Source organism: Capsicum annuum, chromosome 6, assembly GCF_002878395.1.
Source record: "Capsicum annuum cultivar UCD-10X-F1 chromosome 6, UCD10Xv1.1, whole genome shotgun sequence".
In the NCBI taxonomy this organism is placed as follows: domain Eukaryota; kingdom Viridiplantae; phylum Streptophyta; class Magnoliopsida; order Solanales; family Solanaceae; genus Capsicum; species Capsicum annuum.
Genome location: NC_061116.1, coordinates 4,719,325 through 4,737,694, shown reverse-complemented (window position 1 = coordinate 4,737,694; position 18,370 = coordinate 4,719,325). Strand labels below are relative to the sequence as shown.

Sequence of the window (18,370 nt, the reverse complement as noted above, 5' to 3'; positions counted from 1 at the left end):
TGGATGTCACTATTTTACGAGACGCCATGCAGGAACTGGTGAAGGAGGTTCATAACCTACAGTGGGAGTTGACCGCCGTCAGAGTAAGGATGTTGTAGGAGATCCGCAGGCTTGGGAGGGTGCTGCTGCTGCCGGTTTAAGATTGGCCGGCTGGCCATAAAAATAATAATGATAATGATGATAATAATAATTAAGATTATTGTTTTCTTTTACCTATGCATTTTTATTTTTATTTTGTTTAATAAAAATTTTATGTTTGATTCACTTTGACTTTTTAATTCTTATTTAATTTTCATTCTATCTATTTCTTCTTTTCAACAAACATGTCTACAATTAAGGAATAATTTGAATCCAGTATCAATAGCAAGAGATCAACATATGAGTTATCTGTTGGGTTTGTGACAAGAGTTGTATTGTGTTGTTCGGAACAAATCATTCATCTATTACAACAGAATAATTATCTGTTGCAACAGATAAATATTCTTTTGCAACGGATATATATTTTGTTGCAACAGATTACTTGTCTATTAGAACAGATAACTAATCTGGTGCAACAGATTATTTATCTGTTGGAACAGATTACTAATCTGTTGGAACAGATTACTAATCTGGTGCAACAGATTAATTGTCTGTTTGAACAAATTACTAATCTGTTGCAACAAAATATCCATCTATTCGATTCATATTACGGGCACCTAGAACCATAAACATGAATCTAACATGAGTCTTTTGTTGCAACAGAATATTTATATGGTGCCACAGATGATGGATCTGTTTAAACAGATTTATCTTATGTTGCATTCATGTTCGTTGCTTGCTATTGTTGAAAAAAGAGCACGGTAGCAATTACCCGGATGACAAATTCAACTAAAAAGTATAATTTGACTTACCAAAGTCTCCTCTCAATTAAATGTCAACGTTGAAAGTGATGTACGAAACAAAATTTGACCTAAAAAATTGGTCAAAGAGCAGTAGTTGCGGTAATAACAACAACAATAATGGTCAATAAGAAGAATATGAAAATGATAATGAAGTATAAGAGGATGATAATGAATCAGAAGAAGATGAATAAAGCAGCAACAACAATGAACAACAAATATCGCGAAGAGAGAAAAATAACAACGGATGAGAAGATAGAAAAATGCACCTTTTTTCTCTTCGTTTCCCGTTATATTAACTAACATTTGAATCAAAGTATAAATTTACAAATTTATGGGTTATTTTAAAAATTTTCAAACTTTCTTAATCCATAATTAAGTAATTGTCACCTCCACTCAACTATTAAAACTTGTGTCACCTACACCTCATTTTAAAATATTTTTGTCACTTACAGCCCAAAGCCCCTACCTAGTAAGTTGGACAATCAAAATGTTTTAAGTTTGGAAAATCAAAATGAGACAGAGAGTATTACGTAAAGTTCAACTACTCTTAATTGTAATTAAAAATAATTTGATAATTCTACTGTTAAAATGAAATATGTACAATGATAATAATGTGGAATTTCAATTTTAACAACATTGACGATTTTTTTTGTGTGCTCACAAGGTAAACCCCACCAGCAAGGTAAAACCCGTTCTCCAATGTAATCGCCCACAAACCTATTGTACTAGACAAACCCGTGCAACAAGCTCAGTACAGAAAGCATGAAGTATTTCATTCAGTGGCGGAGCAAAGTATATGACGAAGAGTGTGCAAATTTCCTTCTCAGTTTCATTTAGAGTGCAAAATTAAATTCACACTCAGAAAGCTAACATTTCGTCCATATGCAGAACATGATTTTCCGACAAAGATTGTGCACTTGACCACCCTTTTATATAGGTGGCTCCGCCCATGTGTTTCAAAACTTAAGACTCCTCATTTGGGCGATTCCTAGCTCAACCAACTCGGCCACCCTTGAGGATTCACATTTAAGACTTTCCTCAAAAGGGAGCCTTGGAGTAACTGACAAAATTACTATCATGTGACCAGGAGGTCACAAATTCAAGCCTTGGAAACAACTCCTTACAGAAATGTAAGGTGATGCTGCATACAAAAGATCCGTGTATCGAACCCTTCTCCAGATCCTGCGTATAGCGGGAGCTAAGTGCACCAAGCTGCCCTTTCATGTCTTGTATCCTTATTCCATACACAATAAATCAGTACTTGAGTAGAGTAATAATGTGACACTGCATGATATTAGTATTCATTTATTTATTATTAACAAGAAGATAACAAGAACTTGTACAAACTCAAAAGTTGATTGCACATTACAAGAACCAACATACGTTATAGTCTCTAATTAAAATGCAGTGACCAGAATTCAACGACTATGCCGGAAGGCGAACCATCATTTGACCTTGCATAACACTGCAAATCAAAGAAATACAGATGTTTTAGACGAGTTTAACTTTTATACACCGACCATAACCATAACGTTACCTAAACGGTAGCTATGAGTAATCATTCATAAAAAAAAAACGGAATTAGTACTCTGAAAACAAGGCAGGTTACGTGCTATAACATGTTAAAACATACTGATAGTAGAATTACCTCTTTACGTAATAATAACAGAAATCGGCCAAAACGAATGTTTGAACAATTTCTGCCAAGATGATCACTGGTATCCACAAGAAGCCCCCTCCACTCAAAGACAGATACGAACCAGATGTATCATATACCTGCATATGAATACACTCGGAGACTATAAGTATTGACGGATTCAGAATTTTACGTCTATGAATAAGTAGTGTCATTATACTCACAAACACGACAATAGATGCCAACAAAGTACTTAAGTTGCATATTTTCGAATTTTCTTCATGCACACACGCACGCACACATACATTTTGTGAAAGCCATGAGTGCAACTGGAGCTCTAGCATGCGGAAGTTTACAAATAGAGTCGAAGCCGGAACTTTTCGTCAATGAAAATGAAGTGTCATCGAACTCGCTACTTGCAACAATTAGTGCGAACAAAGTTTTTTTTTTTAAGAAAATTGTTCATATACACACACAATCGCTTACACATTGCACGCGCGCGCGCGCACACACGTTATTGTTTACAAAAACAGTGAGTGCAACTACAGTCCAACATTCTGAGCCATTTATGCAACCCTCTTCTCCGCCGTAAGTTTGGAATCCAATCTCAAGCGACGACAGGTTTGGGGAGGCAAAACTTGAACAAATTGTTGTGTATTTTGTTATATCAAAGAGATCTTTTCAATTCGATTTGACTTGGGGCGTCAAGGACCCTCTAATAGAAACCTCGTCTTTTTTTCAAAAGTTATAAACTACGTACAAGATAACACTCCAAAACTAACCTTAATGATCCAATGAGCACAACTGAAGAATCTTGAAACGCCCAACGCAAACACATAAAGAGCTGTGAATGGCTCAATAATCTGAAATACAAGAATAGGAAACAATATTGGTACTTCATGCAGAAAACTAGGAATACATGAACTCAAACGTTTTTTTTCTTTTCTAACTGTGAGGGAAAGAACAGATATACATATATATGTATGTACCTTGACATTCTGCATCAAGCGAAGCTGAGGCAGCACGGAGACACCTTCTATATACACAGCAAAAGCCCAAAGTATACTGATGATAAGATAACTCGTCCGAGGATGGATAAAGACGGCTATCACCAAAGAAGGTACTATCTGCGGAGAGAATAGCATGATCCAAAAAGCAATGTCATTACTCATGAAGCGATTTCACTTGCACATAAATCACTTCCAACGGATATGTCACAACTATCTTGCATAAAATCTGCTAAAATAAAGTTATAGCGACCAACGCAGTCAGGGGGATCAGGGGTAGAGCTACTTGTAATGAAGAGGCTCAATGTAATCCCATTGACACCAAAAACTATATTGTGCAAATATGGTAAAAAACGATCTTTTGTTTTGCATTCAGAATCTTGTTGGCATAATAGAAACTTGAGTAAAGCATCTGGTACCCCCTCCTGAACTACGACCAAAACGAGGGTCCTATCCCCCCCCCCCCAAAAAACCAAACTCAATTTTAGCGTATTTTTTTCACCTTTTTGTGCTGACATGCCACCTTTTGTCAACCTTAACCTTTTTAGCTGACGTAAGCCATTTTATGTAATAAAGGTGTCACATCAGCACATAAGGATGACAAAAATATGCTAAAATTGAGTTCCGGGGGTAATTGAAACCCTGTGAAGTTAAAGTGTGTCGTAGCAACTTTGGCCATAGTTCGAGGGGTACTAGATGCTTATCTCTAAAAACTTCTAGCATAGTACAAAGGTTGTTCAAGAATTTCAAGTGTGGTATTTTTACATATTTTTTAATCCTCTTATTGGAATTCCTGATTCTGCCACTAGTCACGATTACATTTACTTCTATATGCTAAAAGCTAGCGAACAATTTATCTCGCAAAAATCGTCTTAAGAGAAACTCTCTCCAAGCGATGTGCTAATAAGTTTAGAACCAACAAGTCAAACATTGAACGATCTACACAATTTCTAAGAACTTTAAACATTGAACCAATTAAATCTAAAATCCTTGATCCGCCTCTGGAGACGACCATACTAATAAGCTTAGAATGAATAAAGGGATCAACAGACAACATGAGTCTTACTTCAACGACAATTATAAGAGAAAAAAGCTCAACGTACCACAATATATTTCTTCATGTTATCCAAATCTTCCATGTAAGTTGACTTCAACTTGTACTTCATCATAAATATAAGCCAAAATGTTGCCAGAAGAGTGACAAGGTCTAGTATAGTATGAATATCTCCTTCGATTTGAAGACTACAAAATAATCTAACAGATAAAAATGTTGCCGTGAGCTGTTGAGTCTTCAATGAAAGGCCTAAAAACAACAACAGCAACAGCAGAGACATGTCAGAAGATTGTTAACCTTATTGTAAAGAGTTTAAGTTATATACACTGACGGTATACAAAAATTATACTATATTTGATAACTAATTCAAAAAAAGTATATACTATACACCCTTACACAAAACCATTTTTCCAAAATCATAATTTGGTCATATTTGCTCTTTTATAAATTTTTAGTAACCAATAATTTCTTTTTAGTTATGACTATATATAACATATCAAATAAAAAACATTTTTTACATTTTTTAAAAATATTTTGACAATATTTTTCATCGATTAATTGGGGTGGCATATCAATTTTATTTTTAATGGACTAAAATGAATTGAGCTAATAAATGATGGAGTCAATAATTCGTCCAAAATTATACTTTTTCCAAAAAGACTTGACCAAATACCTCAAACCTTTTAACTCATAAATTGATTAGTAGAAAAAGAAGAAAAAAGCTACAAATCAAATATAATTATAACAAGTATGTAGGTAAAATTATTACCAGAGCAAGTCTTGTGTGTGGTCAATTTGTAGATCAAGACCAAGATGCCAACAAAATGAGCAAATTCAGCCAACACAAAGAAGTGATTGTGTTCATGAATGAGTAATTTTAGTGTGACAAGTAAAGTCAACACAGTGGAAACACCCAAGAATGTCTTCACTTTGTTTGATTGATTTCTAACCCATGTAAACAATTTCTGTAATGGCTTTTGAACTCCTTTCTGACCCATTTTTTTTTTCTCACTCTACTTCTTTTTCTTCTTCAGCTTTATGATATAATCAAATTTAGTACAAAAAAGAGAGTGGATAAATGTGTCAATGTATAAAGTGGGGTTGCCAAAGAAGACAAACAGTGTGTTTAACGTTTGGTATGGCTATTTTTTTATTTTTTTATTTTTAAGTAAATGAATCGATTTCACCCCGAATTATAAACGAAATTACTGATGTATATTATTCTTGGATAAATTAAAATCATATTTTTAACAATCTTAGCATCTACGTGGCACATACGTGTGCCTACGTGGACCTTCAGTGTGTTGATTCATACAATGTGTCATGTATGTGCCACATAGGCACTAAGATTGTCAAAAATACAATTTTAATTAGTTTGGGATGATAAAATTCCTTTTAAGTTGAAGTGTGTCTCAATAATTTCGTTTATAATTTATGATAGAATCAGTTGCATGATGGTTGGGTGGTTTTTGATCGTCCATTCCTCTTTACTTGTTTAATATTAAAAAAATATATTTTAAAATAATTAAATTGTTGAGGTATGGCCCTTTAAGAAAAAAATTTATGATATAAATTGTACATTACTTTCCACTATTATCTTTTTAATTGTTATTAAATTACTCTCTTAAGAACCTCATTAAATGAAAGGGTAAAATTAAAAAAAAATTTCAACATGTCTCTTGAAAAATAAACAATTCATTTATTTTAAACATTAAAAAGTAGCTCAATAATTCATTTATTTTAAAATAGAGAAAATAGTTGTTTAACTTATTTATTCGCTTCATTCATCTTTATGTATTCGATAGTAAAAATAGTTATTGAACTTAGTAGGCATTTGATCATGAAAATTAAAATAGTAAAAATAGTTATTGAACTTAGTAGGCATTTGATCATGAAAATTAAAATTATTGAAGTTGAAGTTTGAATAGTGGCAAAGTCAGTAAGCATAGTAATAGGAGATTCCTACGATGAAAAATATATTATTAGTATATGGTTAAAATAATTTTTATGTATATATCATAGATATTAAATCTCTTGGGTGAGTTTTTCTTCAAATTTTAAATTCTCTTAGCAGAAATTCTGACACCGCCTCTGAATTTGAGTTGAAGTAGATTGAAGTTGTGTTTGTTCATGAATATAATTGAAATTATTTTTAAATTTTTGTGAGAGAAGAAAGACGAAAAAAAAGTAAAAATAACTTTTTCATATTTTTAACTTTTTCAAATTCAACTTCAAATTATATTTAAAATTTTCATAATCAAACATCAAATTAAGTTGTATTACTCAACTTGAAAAATCATGATATAATTTACTAATTTGTGTCTATTTTAAATTCGCTTGTTATTAAATAATCTTACATTGGTTTCTCTATATTTAAATGACTTACGATTAATATGGGCGATATAATGAACTCACCTTTTTATTTGTTATTTCTAAAGTGTTTATAAAGTATGTCAAGTTAAATATAGCCAAATAAAAATGAACAAAATGAGTACTGTTTTTGTGTGAAAAATATCATAGGGTTCGATTCACCCATAATGTCTTCTTAATTGAGTTCGTTGCACGGGATTTACCTAGTGCGGTTTACATTTTTTGTGTCGTTTGCGAGCTATTGCACAGTTAGAGGTTTACCCAGTGTGCACAGAGTGCTCATCCGAAAGGTAGAGGCTGTGGCAGAGGGTGTAGCGGCTGCAGATTTTCCTGAAGTTTTAAAAAATAATAATAATAAAAAAAAAAGGACATCTTTAAAATGGAGCAAATAGGAAAGTAAAACCAACCATTCTAATGGAGGGGGTATTACGTTATGATCTTGTAATTACAAAAATAAAATGAACTGAGTAGTGAATGTTGGATAACAAAAATTTGAGATTGAAAAATAAATTATTGAGATAAGAAAAATATTACAATAATCGTTTTATTGATTTCAATAAATAAGTGTTACAATCTCTATTAATCCTCTGATTCGCTTTTTCAAATATAAATTCAAGGATTTCGAGCTTGATCTTGAGCTTGATTTGCTTGAGCTTGATCTGAATTATGAGATTCCTATTTATAGTGGTAGGAAGTAAAGAGTCATGGTGAATATGAATTTCTTTTGACCAATCAGATTCAAGTGGCATGACGCCTTTTACGAAGTTTTGATTTCACTAGGTCTGCTGCATCATTTTGACGCATGGTATGATCCTATTGGCCCCTTCACTTGACTTGGCATGCCATGTCATTCGACATGTGACGCTTATTTGGACCTCTAGAATATGACGATATCTTGGACTTATCGAAGTGGGCTCATCATTTGTAGCCCAAATCAATGGAGTGACCCAACAAAAATTAGACTTTTATTAAAATGAAAAGGACAAAAATAGTCACTCAGCTAAAAGAATTGTCGTCGAGTGACCATTGATTTTGAATTTTCAAAATATAGCCATTTAGGCTATTTTTTGCTACTATCTTCAATTTTTTTTTGCTGCAAATATCACAATTCAGTGATCTCGTTTAAACTATCCTCTTGTTTATCTATAACGCCATTACTTAACGGTTGATTTGAATCATAAAGATTTTAAACTTTGCTAGCTTCAAAATAAGCTTTAAAACAAAAAACTATTCTTTTAATTGGCGTATTTTTTCTAACAATCAAATTCGATTTTATAACATTGTAATTGTTGCTCTTCTTTTTTATCAATCAAATACAATATTTGATATTAAATACATGAATCTTTGATACCAAATACAAATATATATTTTATACAATAATTGTATAAAAGTGTATCAATGCAGTATCAAAGTGTATCAATATAGTATAAAAGTGTATCAATATGGTATAAAAGTGTATCAATTGGGTATAAAGACTACGTGCGACCGACGAACCAAATGGCTAAAAATTAAAATTAAATTGGACCGATTGGCTCCAATTGTCCAACTTTTAAAATTGCTGGCCATTTCTTTTCAAAATGATCAGTTCATGTCCTTTTCTCTTAATTAAATTTATACATGTTTAGACTTAAGTAATTAATTTAATTATATTTATTTAAAATTAATATATTTTAAATTTAATATAATTTAAATTTCGTACGGATTAAAATTTAGTTGCCTATAGTGAAAATATAAAAACTAATTTAAAATTCCTAATCATTTATGTGTCATCATTATATAGTACATCAAATTTAAGTTTGGGGTTGATAGTAGGGACAAAGATTGACGTAGCAACACCAAAGAGGAAGAGACACATAGGATATGTCCATCACTCATTGCCAATGTGCATTATTGCCTATATAATAAAAGGCATGAATTTACTTTACTTTATTTTGCTTTACTATATATAATAAAAGGCAATGACCAGGTACGTCTTTGACATGCTTGCTTGTACCTTATATTTCAATTGTTTTAATCGTAATTTTATTATATATATTATTTAAATATTAAAATATTTATAATATTTAATAAAAATATAAAATAATAAATTAACTTTTAATTTTTTAAATTAACTTAATATCTTATATGAGACCCATTTATACTTTTTTCACAAATCTTTTTATAGTAATTTTATTATGTTGCTTCTAATTAGTTATTATAAATCATTAAAAACATGTCTTCTTCACTGCTTCAATCCTGATTTTATTTTATTATCCCTAATTAATTATTATGGTCACATTAAAAAATTAATAATACTTCATAAAATAGACAGAAAATGATATGTCAACATAAAATATTTAATTGACTATCGAAATTATATTGGTGCCACATAGACTGATTTTTAAAATTATATCAGTGTCACATAAATAATAAATTAACTTTTTATTTTTTAAATTAACTTGATGTGTTATATAAGACACATTTATACGTTTTACACAAATATTTTTTATAGTAATTTTATTATATCACTTCTAATTAGTTATTATAAGTCATTTAAGACATGTCTTCTTCGTTGCTTCAATCGTGATTTTATTATATCAACCTTAATTAATTATTGTGGTCACATTAGAAAATTAATAATATTTCATATAAAATATTTGATTAACTATCGAAATTATATTAGTTCACATCGTCTGATTTTTAAAATTGTAGCAGTGTCACTTAAATTGAAATTGAAGAAAAAGTATTAAAAATCACAATAATTAAAATTATTTTAATAATAAATTATCTAAATTATATTTATATCACATAAATTGAGATAAAAAAATAACTAGCATGGATCCTTCAATGTCTAGTATTAATATATATACTTAGGTCCACTGTATATATTTTCTTTTAATAAGATAAGATATGCTTCCATAACAACTTCAATTATAAGTTGATATTGTTATGAAATAATAATAAAAACTCAATGCAACATAATTTAGAGAAAGAAGTTAGGAGAAGTGAGATTTTATTTTACTTGAAAGTGATGTACTGATTTAGTTTTTATTTTGGAAAAAGTTCGAAATATATCTAAATTTTGATAAATTTTGTTGTAACACGCCTCAATTTTATGGGGATTTGATAACCCTCTTGACTATTTATTGTATTTTTGTGGCATATATTTGTCCAGTTGGACCATTACGTGAATACACGCACACTAAACACGTAAGATTCTAAAGTGGTTCGGCTAGACAAATATATGTCACAGAAATACGATAATAAATAGTCCAGGGAAGTCATAGGACTCCCATAAAATTAAAACGCGTTATAATAAACTTCACCAAAATTTAAATATATTTCTGACTTTTTTCCTTTTTTTCCTTTTATTTATAGAACACGTTTGTTGGATTGCAAAGAACTTGTAAGAGTAATAATTTTTAGTAACTATCTGCTTAAACTACTTGTAAATTTCTTCAAAAAGCTATAGTAGTAATTAAATGAACCACCACAAATATAATATACTTATAAATATATTTATCTTAGGAAAAAAATTCAAAAAATATATCTAAATTTTAGCGAAATTTATCGTAATATGTCTCAACTTTGCGGGTGTCCTCTGACCCCTCTCAATTATTTATTACTGTATTTTTGTGGTATATATTTATCCAGCTGGACCACTTCAAATCTTTACGCGCTTAGTGTGAGTGTATTCACGCAGTGATTCACCTAGATAAATATATACCATAAAAATACGATTGTAAATAATCGAAGAGATTTATAGAACCTCCACAAAATTGAGACGTATTACATTTTGCTAAAATTTAAATATATTTCGAACCTTTTTTCCTTTTATCTTACTTGCATAATCCAATTTAATCCCAATAAATATTGGATTTGGTAGTTGCAAAAGGTACTTTTTCTCTTTTATATATTGGGACTTGTTTTTATCACTTTTATGTAGAAATTAGTTTTTCACCTGCAAAGATCATGTAGTTTACCACTCACTTAATATAATTTCTTCAATTATTGTCTTTTATAAGCTCCTTTTTATTTATTTTTCTTTTCACTATGATATGATAAACTTTCACTATAAATAGAATGTGAATTGAATTTACGAAATTAATAGATCGTTTCGTCGAGAATTAGTTAGGTAGATAATAGCTATTTCGTATTAAATAATTTTGAAGCATTATCAACTCCAACAATTCAACAAATATCTTTTATCTATTGGTTAACACAAGTTATTATGTTTTAAATATTTTTCTAGAAAATAAAATATTAACAATCATGGAACAACTTTGATACAAGAAATAATGATTGAAAGACTTCACATATCTGGAAATGGAGATTAAAAGAAATTTAGTCCAGATCAGCAACTAGTTTTGAGAAACAGTTATAACTGCCAATTAGTTAGACAGTCTACTGTCATTCTCAATTCTATTAAAAGTTAGTTACAAATGTATTCTTAGGTATTCCATTTTCATTGATATATAGCGAACATGTAAAATGAAGGATCATAATAAGAAATATCAGTTTCTCTTCTGAAATTCTCTCTATACTATTCTCTTCTCTCTTCTTCTAAATTCATCATCTTGAGCTGAAATCTCGAACCATATTCCTGAATCAGCCTACAAATCTCGAGTTATCTTTTATAACTCCTACATTTGTGTAACATTGGTATCAAAGCCAATCGACTTCTTGGCAACCATGACGAAAACAACAAGATCCATTGATAGTTCTCCAGCTGAAATGGGGGGAATAAGGAATATGCTACAGAAATTGACAGCGGATATGGATACTTTGACAAGAGAGGTCACTAGCTTAAAAAGATTGGATCAAGTAGTGATGGAATTGAAAGAGTAATTGGTGCAATCTGGAGAAAATAGGAGGGAGAAATCTCCTCTGGATAGAACAGGTCCCTCTGGACCTCGACATTCAGAAGAAAGAAGGCAAGATAAAAGCCCTGCAAGCTATAACACTAACAATTTCAATTTCTCAAGATGGTCGAGAATGGATTATTTGAGATTTTTTGGGGATGATTTTCGATCTTGGTAGTTCAAAATTGAACAATTTTTCTCCATGGAAAATGTTGCTAATGAGGATAAGGTTTCTATTGCAGCTTTGCAGTTGGAGAGAGAAGCCATTTAGTAGTATCTATCTTTTATGGTATATAGGCAATATTTACAATCGCCTACATGGACTGAGTACGTAATGGCAATGGTGGATAGGTTTGGGACGAACTTTGATGACCCTATGGAGGAGCTGAAAAAGATCAAACGGGTGGGGAGCGTGAAAGAATATCAGGCTCTATTTGAGAAGTATTTGACTAGGGTCAAATTGTCTGAAGAAAATGCTATTAGTTGTTACATTGGGGGTTTGAAACCTGACCTGAAAATTGCTGTGAAGATTACTCAACCTATATCACTTTCACAGGTGTATAAGAGTGCAAGAATGCAAGAAGCATATCTTACGGCCATCAAACCATCCAGTGGATTCCATAGTCTCAATACATCTACGAGGTCAACTGAGCACAGGTTGCAGAGTAAACTAGGACTATTACCAACTCCAACTACTGGTTATGCAGGGCCACAAAAAAATGTTAATCGGAGAACATTAAGTATTGAAGAAATGAATGATAAGAGATCTAAAGGTCTTTGTTACTTCTGTGGTGAAAGGTACACTTTTGGTCATCAATGCAAGACTATTAAGAAGTTGTACTTGCTGGAAATAGAGGAGCAGGATGAGGGTGGTGATGACCAGATTTTGGGAATTATAGATCCTAAAGAAAGTCAAGAAGTGGAGATGACCAACACAATGGAGCAACTAGAAATTTCTATTTATGCTTTAAATGGTTCCTTAGGATATATGACCTTAAAAGTGACTGGCTATCACTTTAAAAAGCCTTTACACATCTTGATTGATACTGGTAGTTCACATAACTTTACTGACCATGAGTTAGTACAACAACTGGGGTGCCCTATCAGATCAGTTTTTCCTGAAAAAGTTGCAGCAACCAATGAAAATGACATGCAAGTTGACAAGATATGCACTATATCTTGGTTGTTACAAGGAGCTGAGTTTTCTGATGATTTTTTGTTGTTACCACTAGGTTCTTGTGGGGTGGTTTTAGGGGTTCAATGGCTTCTCACCTTGGGGGATATTAAGATGAATTTCAAGAAACTCACCATGGAATTCTACTACAAAGGGATGAAACATTGTCTTAGAGGTGCAGAAAGTCCAGTCACAACCTCAGGAGCTGGAAAAATGGCTAAGTTTTCAGGTAATCAATCTCAACTATGCATGATCCAAGTAGTTCCTTCTATGAATAATGATGTACAATGGTATGCCATTGAAACTAAGGAACAACCTAAAACAGATGCAAACTTATTAAGTCTATTGGTGCAGTTTTAATCTTTGTTTACAGAACCTACTCAGTTACCTCCTTCTAGAGGTGTTTTTTATCATAGGATCGTGTTACACCATGGTACTGAACCTGTAAACAAGATACCATATTGATATCCATCTGTGAAAAAGGATATCATTGAAGGGTTAATACAATAAATATTTAATCAAGGGATCATACAACCTAGTTGTAGTCTTTTTGCTTCTCCTATTGTTTTAGTTGGGAAGAAGGATGGTTCTTGGAAGATGTGTGTGGAATATAGAGATTTAAATAAAATACTGTCAAGAACAAGTTTCCAATTCCAATTGTTGAAGACTTATTAGATGAGTTAGAAGGGTCCAAGATCTTTTCTAAGATTGACCTCAGGTCTGGTTACCATCAGTTGAGGATGGCAGAGGAGGATGTGTCTAAAATAGCCTTTAGAACACACTCAGGTCATTTTGAATATTTGGTTATGCCCTTTGGTTTATCAAATGCGCCAGCAACTTTCCAAGGACTTATGAATTTTGTATTTCAACCCTTCCTAAGAAAGTTTGTCTTAGTCTTCTTTGATAATATCCTTGTATATAGCAAGAGCTTGGAAGATTATTTGTTGTATCTTACAGCTATTTTTAAAGCTATGATGCAGCACCAGCTGTTTGCTAAAGAAAGTAAATGTTTCTTTGGGCTGTTGAGAATTGAGTATCTTGGCCATTTTATTACTGAGCATGGAATGTCTACTGATCCTCAGAAGGTGAATGTTGTGCAGAATTGGCTTGTTCCTACTACTCTGAAGTAGTTAAGAGAATTTTTGGGATTAGCCGGCTATTATAGGAGGTTCATCCAGGGATTTGGTATAATTGCTAGACCATTAACTGACCTCTTAAAGAGGAACAATTTCAATTGGTCTAATGAAGCAGCTACTGAATTTGCAACTCTTAAGAAAAGACTTACTCAGGCTCCTGTTTTAGCTTTACCTGATGCTACTAAACTCTTTATTGTGGAAACTGATGCAAGTGGGACTGGTATTGGTGTTGTTCTCATGCAAGAGGGCCATCCTATTGCTTTTATTAGGAAAGCTCTTAGCCCTAAACATGCAACCATGTCGGTATGTGATAGAGAGTTATTGGCTATTATGCAGGCTGTTACCAAATGGTCACAATATCTTCTTGGTCAAAAGTTTGTCATTAGAACTGATCAGAAAGCTTTGAAGTTTTTAATGGAACAAAAGTTGCATACTAACTCTCAACTCTTGTGGTTGACTAAACTAATGTCATTTGACTACATAATTCAATATAAGAGAAGGGTGGAAAACAAAGTGGTTGATGCTTTATCAAGGGTGACAGGTGCTGAACTTATGTCATTGGTGCTATCTACTGCTACTTGTGATCTTTTTCAAGATATAATTAATAGTTGACATACTGACCATGAGACACAAGCTCTTATTCATAAACTCCAAACCTCTCCTGGCACTTTCAAGCAGTATACTTGGTGTAATAATCAGTTCAGGAGGAAAGGAAGACTTGTGGTGGGAAATAACCATCAGCTGAGAATTCAGATCATCACCTGTGGCATTCTTGCCCTCAGGGTGGCCACTCAGGCATAGAGGCCATCTTGAAGAGATTGCCGACTTTTTTCTACTAGAAAGGGCTCAGATCTGATGTTCAGGAGTTTATTCATGCTTGTGATATGTGTCAAAAAAACAAAGAAGACTTAGCAGTTTCTCCTGGTTTATTGCAACTGCTGGTCATACCTGATGTAGTTTGGTCTCAAATCAGTATGGATTTTATCACTGGACTTCTTAATTCTAGAGGTTATGAAGTCATATTAGTGGTGGTTGACAGGTTAAGAAAATATGCTTATTTCATGGCTCTTAAACACCCTTATACTGTTGCATCTGTTGCTCAGGAATTTTTGGATATGGTAGTGAAACTTCATGGTCTTCCTAATGCAATTACTAGTGACAAAGATGCTATTTTCCTCAGCACATTTTGGCAAAATTTATTCACCTTACAAGGGGTCCATCTACACACAACATCAGCGTATCACCCACAGCCTGATGGCCAGACGAAAGTACTGAACAGATGTTTGGAGACATATTTGAGGTGTTTCTGTAGTGAAGATGTTTCTAATTGCTCAAATTGTTTAGCTATAGCTCAATACTGGTACAATACATCCTATCATTCTGTTATTCATATGACTTCATATAAAGCATTGTATGGCAGACCTCCTCCTTTGCACTTGCCTTACCTTTCGGGTGAATCAGCTTCGGCTGAAGTTGATAATTCTCTTCTCCACAGAGAATTGATTTTACAACTTCTTAAGCACCATTTGACCAGGGCTCAACTGAGAATGAAGCAGCAGGCTGACCTACATAGGAGTGACAAATCCTTTGACGTTGGTGATTGGGTGTACTTTAAAACTCAACCTTATAGACAACAAACTATTTCTACTAAGTTTCATCACAAATTTTCTGCTAGGTACTATGGTCTTTTCCAGATCATCAAGAAGGTTAGGCCAGTAGCATATACTCTTTTGTTTCCGGCTGATGTCAAGATTCACCCTACTGTGCATGTGTCATTACTGAAGAAGTGTTATGAGCTACCTGCTACTATCTCTTATCCCCTACCTTTGACTCATCCCTACTGCCCCTCTCCGGAGAGTATTTTGTAAATAAGGATGGTGAAGAAGGGCAATAAGGTTATTGCTTAGGTCTTGGTTAAGTGGCAAGACCTATCCACTGATGAGGCTACTTGAGAGTTCTACAATGCGTTGTTGACTAGATTTCCTTTTATTAATCCTTATGGACAAGGATCTCTTGTTGAAGAGAGTGTTGATATACGAGATAATGATTGAAAGACTTCACATAGCTGAAAATAGAGATTAAAAGAAGTTTAGTCCAGATCAGCAACTAGTTCTGGAAAACGATTATAACTGCCAATTAGTTAAACAGTTTACTGTCATTCTCAATTCTATTAAAAGTTAGTTACAAATGTATTCTTAGGTATTCTATTTTCATTGATATATAGAGAACATGTAAAATGAAGGATCATAATAAGAAATATCAGTTTCTCTTCTAAACTTCTCTCTATTCTATTCTCTTCTTTCTCTTCTCTCATCTTCTAAATTCATCATCTTGAGCTAAAATCTCGAACCTTGTTCCTGAATTAGCCTACAAATCTTGAGTTATCCTCTATAACTCCTACATTTGTGTAACATAACTTCATCTTATCGAGGACTCTTGATAGGAAGAAGGTGTGGAGAAGGCGGATTAAGGTAGAAGAATAGTAGAAACGAGTGCATTGGTGCTAGTAGGTAGGAGGACTGTGTTAATAGCTATAGTATTACTCCCTCCATTTAAAAAAGAATGACCTAGTTTGACTTGACACGGAGTTTAAGATAATAAAGAAGACATTTGAATCTTGTGGTCCTAAATTAAAGTTATGTCAAATGTACCAAAATGCCCTTTAATCTTGTGGTCTTAAACATGTCATGTGGAAAGTTGAAAGTAAAGTATTGCCAAAAAGAGAAAGGGGTTATTCTTTTTTAAACGGACTAAAAAGAAAAGTAGGTCATTCTTTTTGAAACGGAGGGAGTAGTATTATTTCGGAATATTGTATCGTTTGTTAAATTACTTAGTGAATCTTGCCTATGTTATTATTAGTTGCGGTAATTTTTGTTGTATCTTGTCTTCTTACTATTCCTTTTCTAAATTGTTTATCTTGATTCGAAGATCTATAAAAAATAACCTCTCTATCTCATCGCTGAGGTAACGATCTGAACCGGGACGCTTTATAAGTGGACGTTGTGTTGTGTATCTTGAGAAGGAATTGTTTTTAATTTATTTATTATTTGATGTTTGATATTTGTATTGAAATTAAATGCAAATTGAAATTTTACAGACCCATTTTTAGAGACTGCGCTCTTAAAAAATTTCTTTCAGTGAATAAAAATTAAAATATAAAAATTGTTTATTTGTAGCCCTCGTGCAACACGTGAACACCTATTTTCTTAAGGGAAAGTCAATTGATCCTGGATATTTTATTTTTTTCTTTAACAAAGGAATATTCAAATCAATTTTCTTGGAGAAATAAATCGGATCTGGTTGATTTTTTTAAGGGAATATTTAAATTAAATGTGATATGAATCTACACATAATTCAAAATATTCTTTCAGAATTATGATCAGAAATCTTTTTTGTTTTCAATAGTCTTGAAATACTCCTGATTTAAAATGAGAACTATACTTCATATAAGATTTAAAAGAAAATTAAAAAAAAAAAGAAAAGAGTGGGAGTTTCCAATAGGTGAACTTTGAGAGCTCAACACTCCGAGGGTCTATCGAAAATAACATGTGTACGCGTAAACTTTCCAGACTTCACTTGTGAGATCTCACTGAGTATGTTTTGAACTCGGAGAGGTCAACAAAGTGGCACTCTTGAAACAAAAAAGTCTGAAAAGCTTCCAATAGGTGAAATTGGAAAGCTCAACACATTGAGGGTCTTATCAAAAACAACCTCTCTATCTCATATCCCCGGCATGTTGTTGTTGCTGTTGAACTTGGAGTGGTCAGCATAGCGGCACTCTTAAAAGTCTGAACAGTTTTCAATAGGTGAACTTGGAGGGCTCAACATGTTGAGGGTCTTAACCCACAAAGGTAGGAGTAAGATCTGCGTACACCTACCATCCCGGCATGTTGTTGTTGATGTTGAACTTGGAGAGCTCAACACGTTGAGGGTCTTATCGAAAACAACCTCCCTACCCCACAAAGGTAGGAGTAAAATCAGCATACACCTACCATCTCGGGCATGTTGTCGTTGTTGAACCTGGAGAGCTCAACATGTTGAGGCTCTTATCGGAAACAACCTCTAGGCTCTTATCGGAAACAACCTCTCTACCTCAAAAAGGTAGGACGGACTTGTGATCAATCCATAGACACAACAACAACAGCAACAACATGCCCAGTGTAGTCCCACAAAGTGGTGATCAAACCATAGATACCGATAGAAAATAGAAAGTAGAAAATAGGCACTCAAGAAAAGTACATACTCGAGAATCATTAAACAACTCCTTGTAG

At 32.9% G+C, this 18,370-nt stretch overlaps 1 protein-coding gene across 3 annotated transcripts; it reads right to left on the bottom strand.

The window, feature by feature from the left end:
- Positions 1–1,410: 1,410 nt before the first annotated feature.
- On the bottom strand, positions 1,411–5,713 carry LOC107873610 (ER lumen protein-retaining receptor erd-2.2). 3 transcript variants are annotated; one of them, XM_016720527.2, is made up of 7 exons: positions 5,348–5,694; positions 4,628–4,827; positions 3,507–3,644; positions 3,300–3,380; positions 2,530–2,657; positions 2,265–2,346; positions 1,411–2,115 (listed from the first exon to the last, which is right to left on the bottom strand). In XM_016720527.2, the coding sequence occupies exons 1-6, from the start codon at positions 5,574–5,576 to the stop codon at positions 2,307–2,309; spliced, it is 816 nt and encodes a 271-aa protein (XP_016576013.1). In that variant the 5' UTR covers positions 5,577–5,694; the 3' UTR covers positions 1,411–2,115; positions 2,265–2,306. The 3 variants fall into 3 exon arrangements, with proteins under 3 accessions (XP_016576013.1, XP_016576012.1, XP_016576011.1); XM_016720526.2 differs by lacking the exon at positions 1,411–2,115 and adding an exon at positions 2,125–2,165; XM_016720525.2 differs by lacking the exon at positions 1,411–2,115 and having other exon boundaries at positions 2,174–2,346; positions 5,348–5,713.
- Positions 5,714–18,370: the final 12,657 nt, after the last annotated feature.

Excerpts from the sequence above, each read along its gene's own strand:
- LOC107873610 (XM_016720525.2), bottom strand. The coding sequence starts at position 5,576 with ATGGGTCAGAAAGGAGTTCAAAAGCCATTACAGAAATTGTTTACATGG. Across the intron at positions 3,645-4,627 it reads ACATGAAGAAATATATTGTG|ATAGTACCTTCTTTGGTGAT; the intron begins GTACGTTGAGCT and ends TTCTCTCCGCAG. Across the intron at positions 3,381-3,506 it reads GCTTGATGCAGAATGTCAAG|ATTATTGAGCCATTCACAGC; the intron begins GTACATACATAT and ends CTTGTATTTCAG.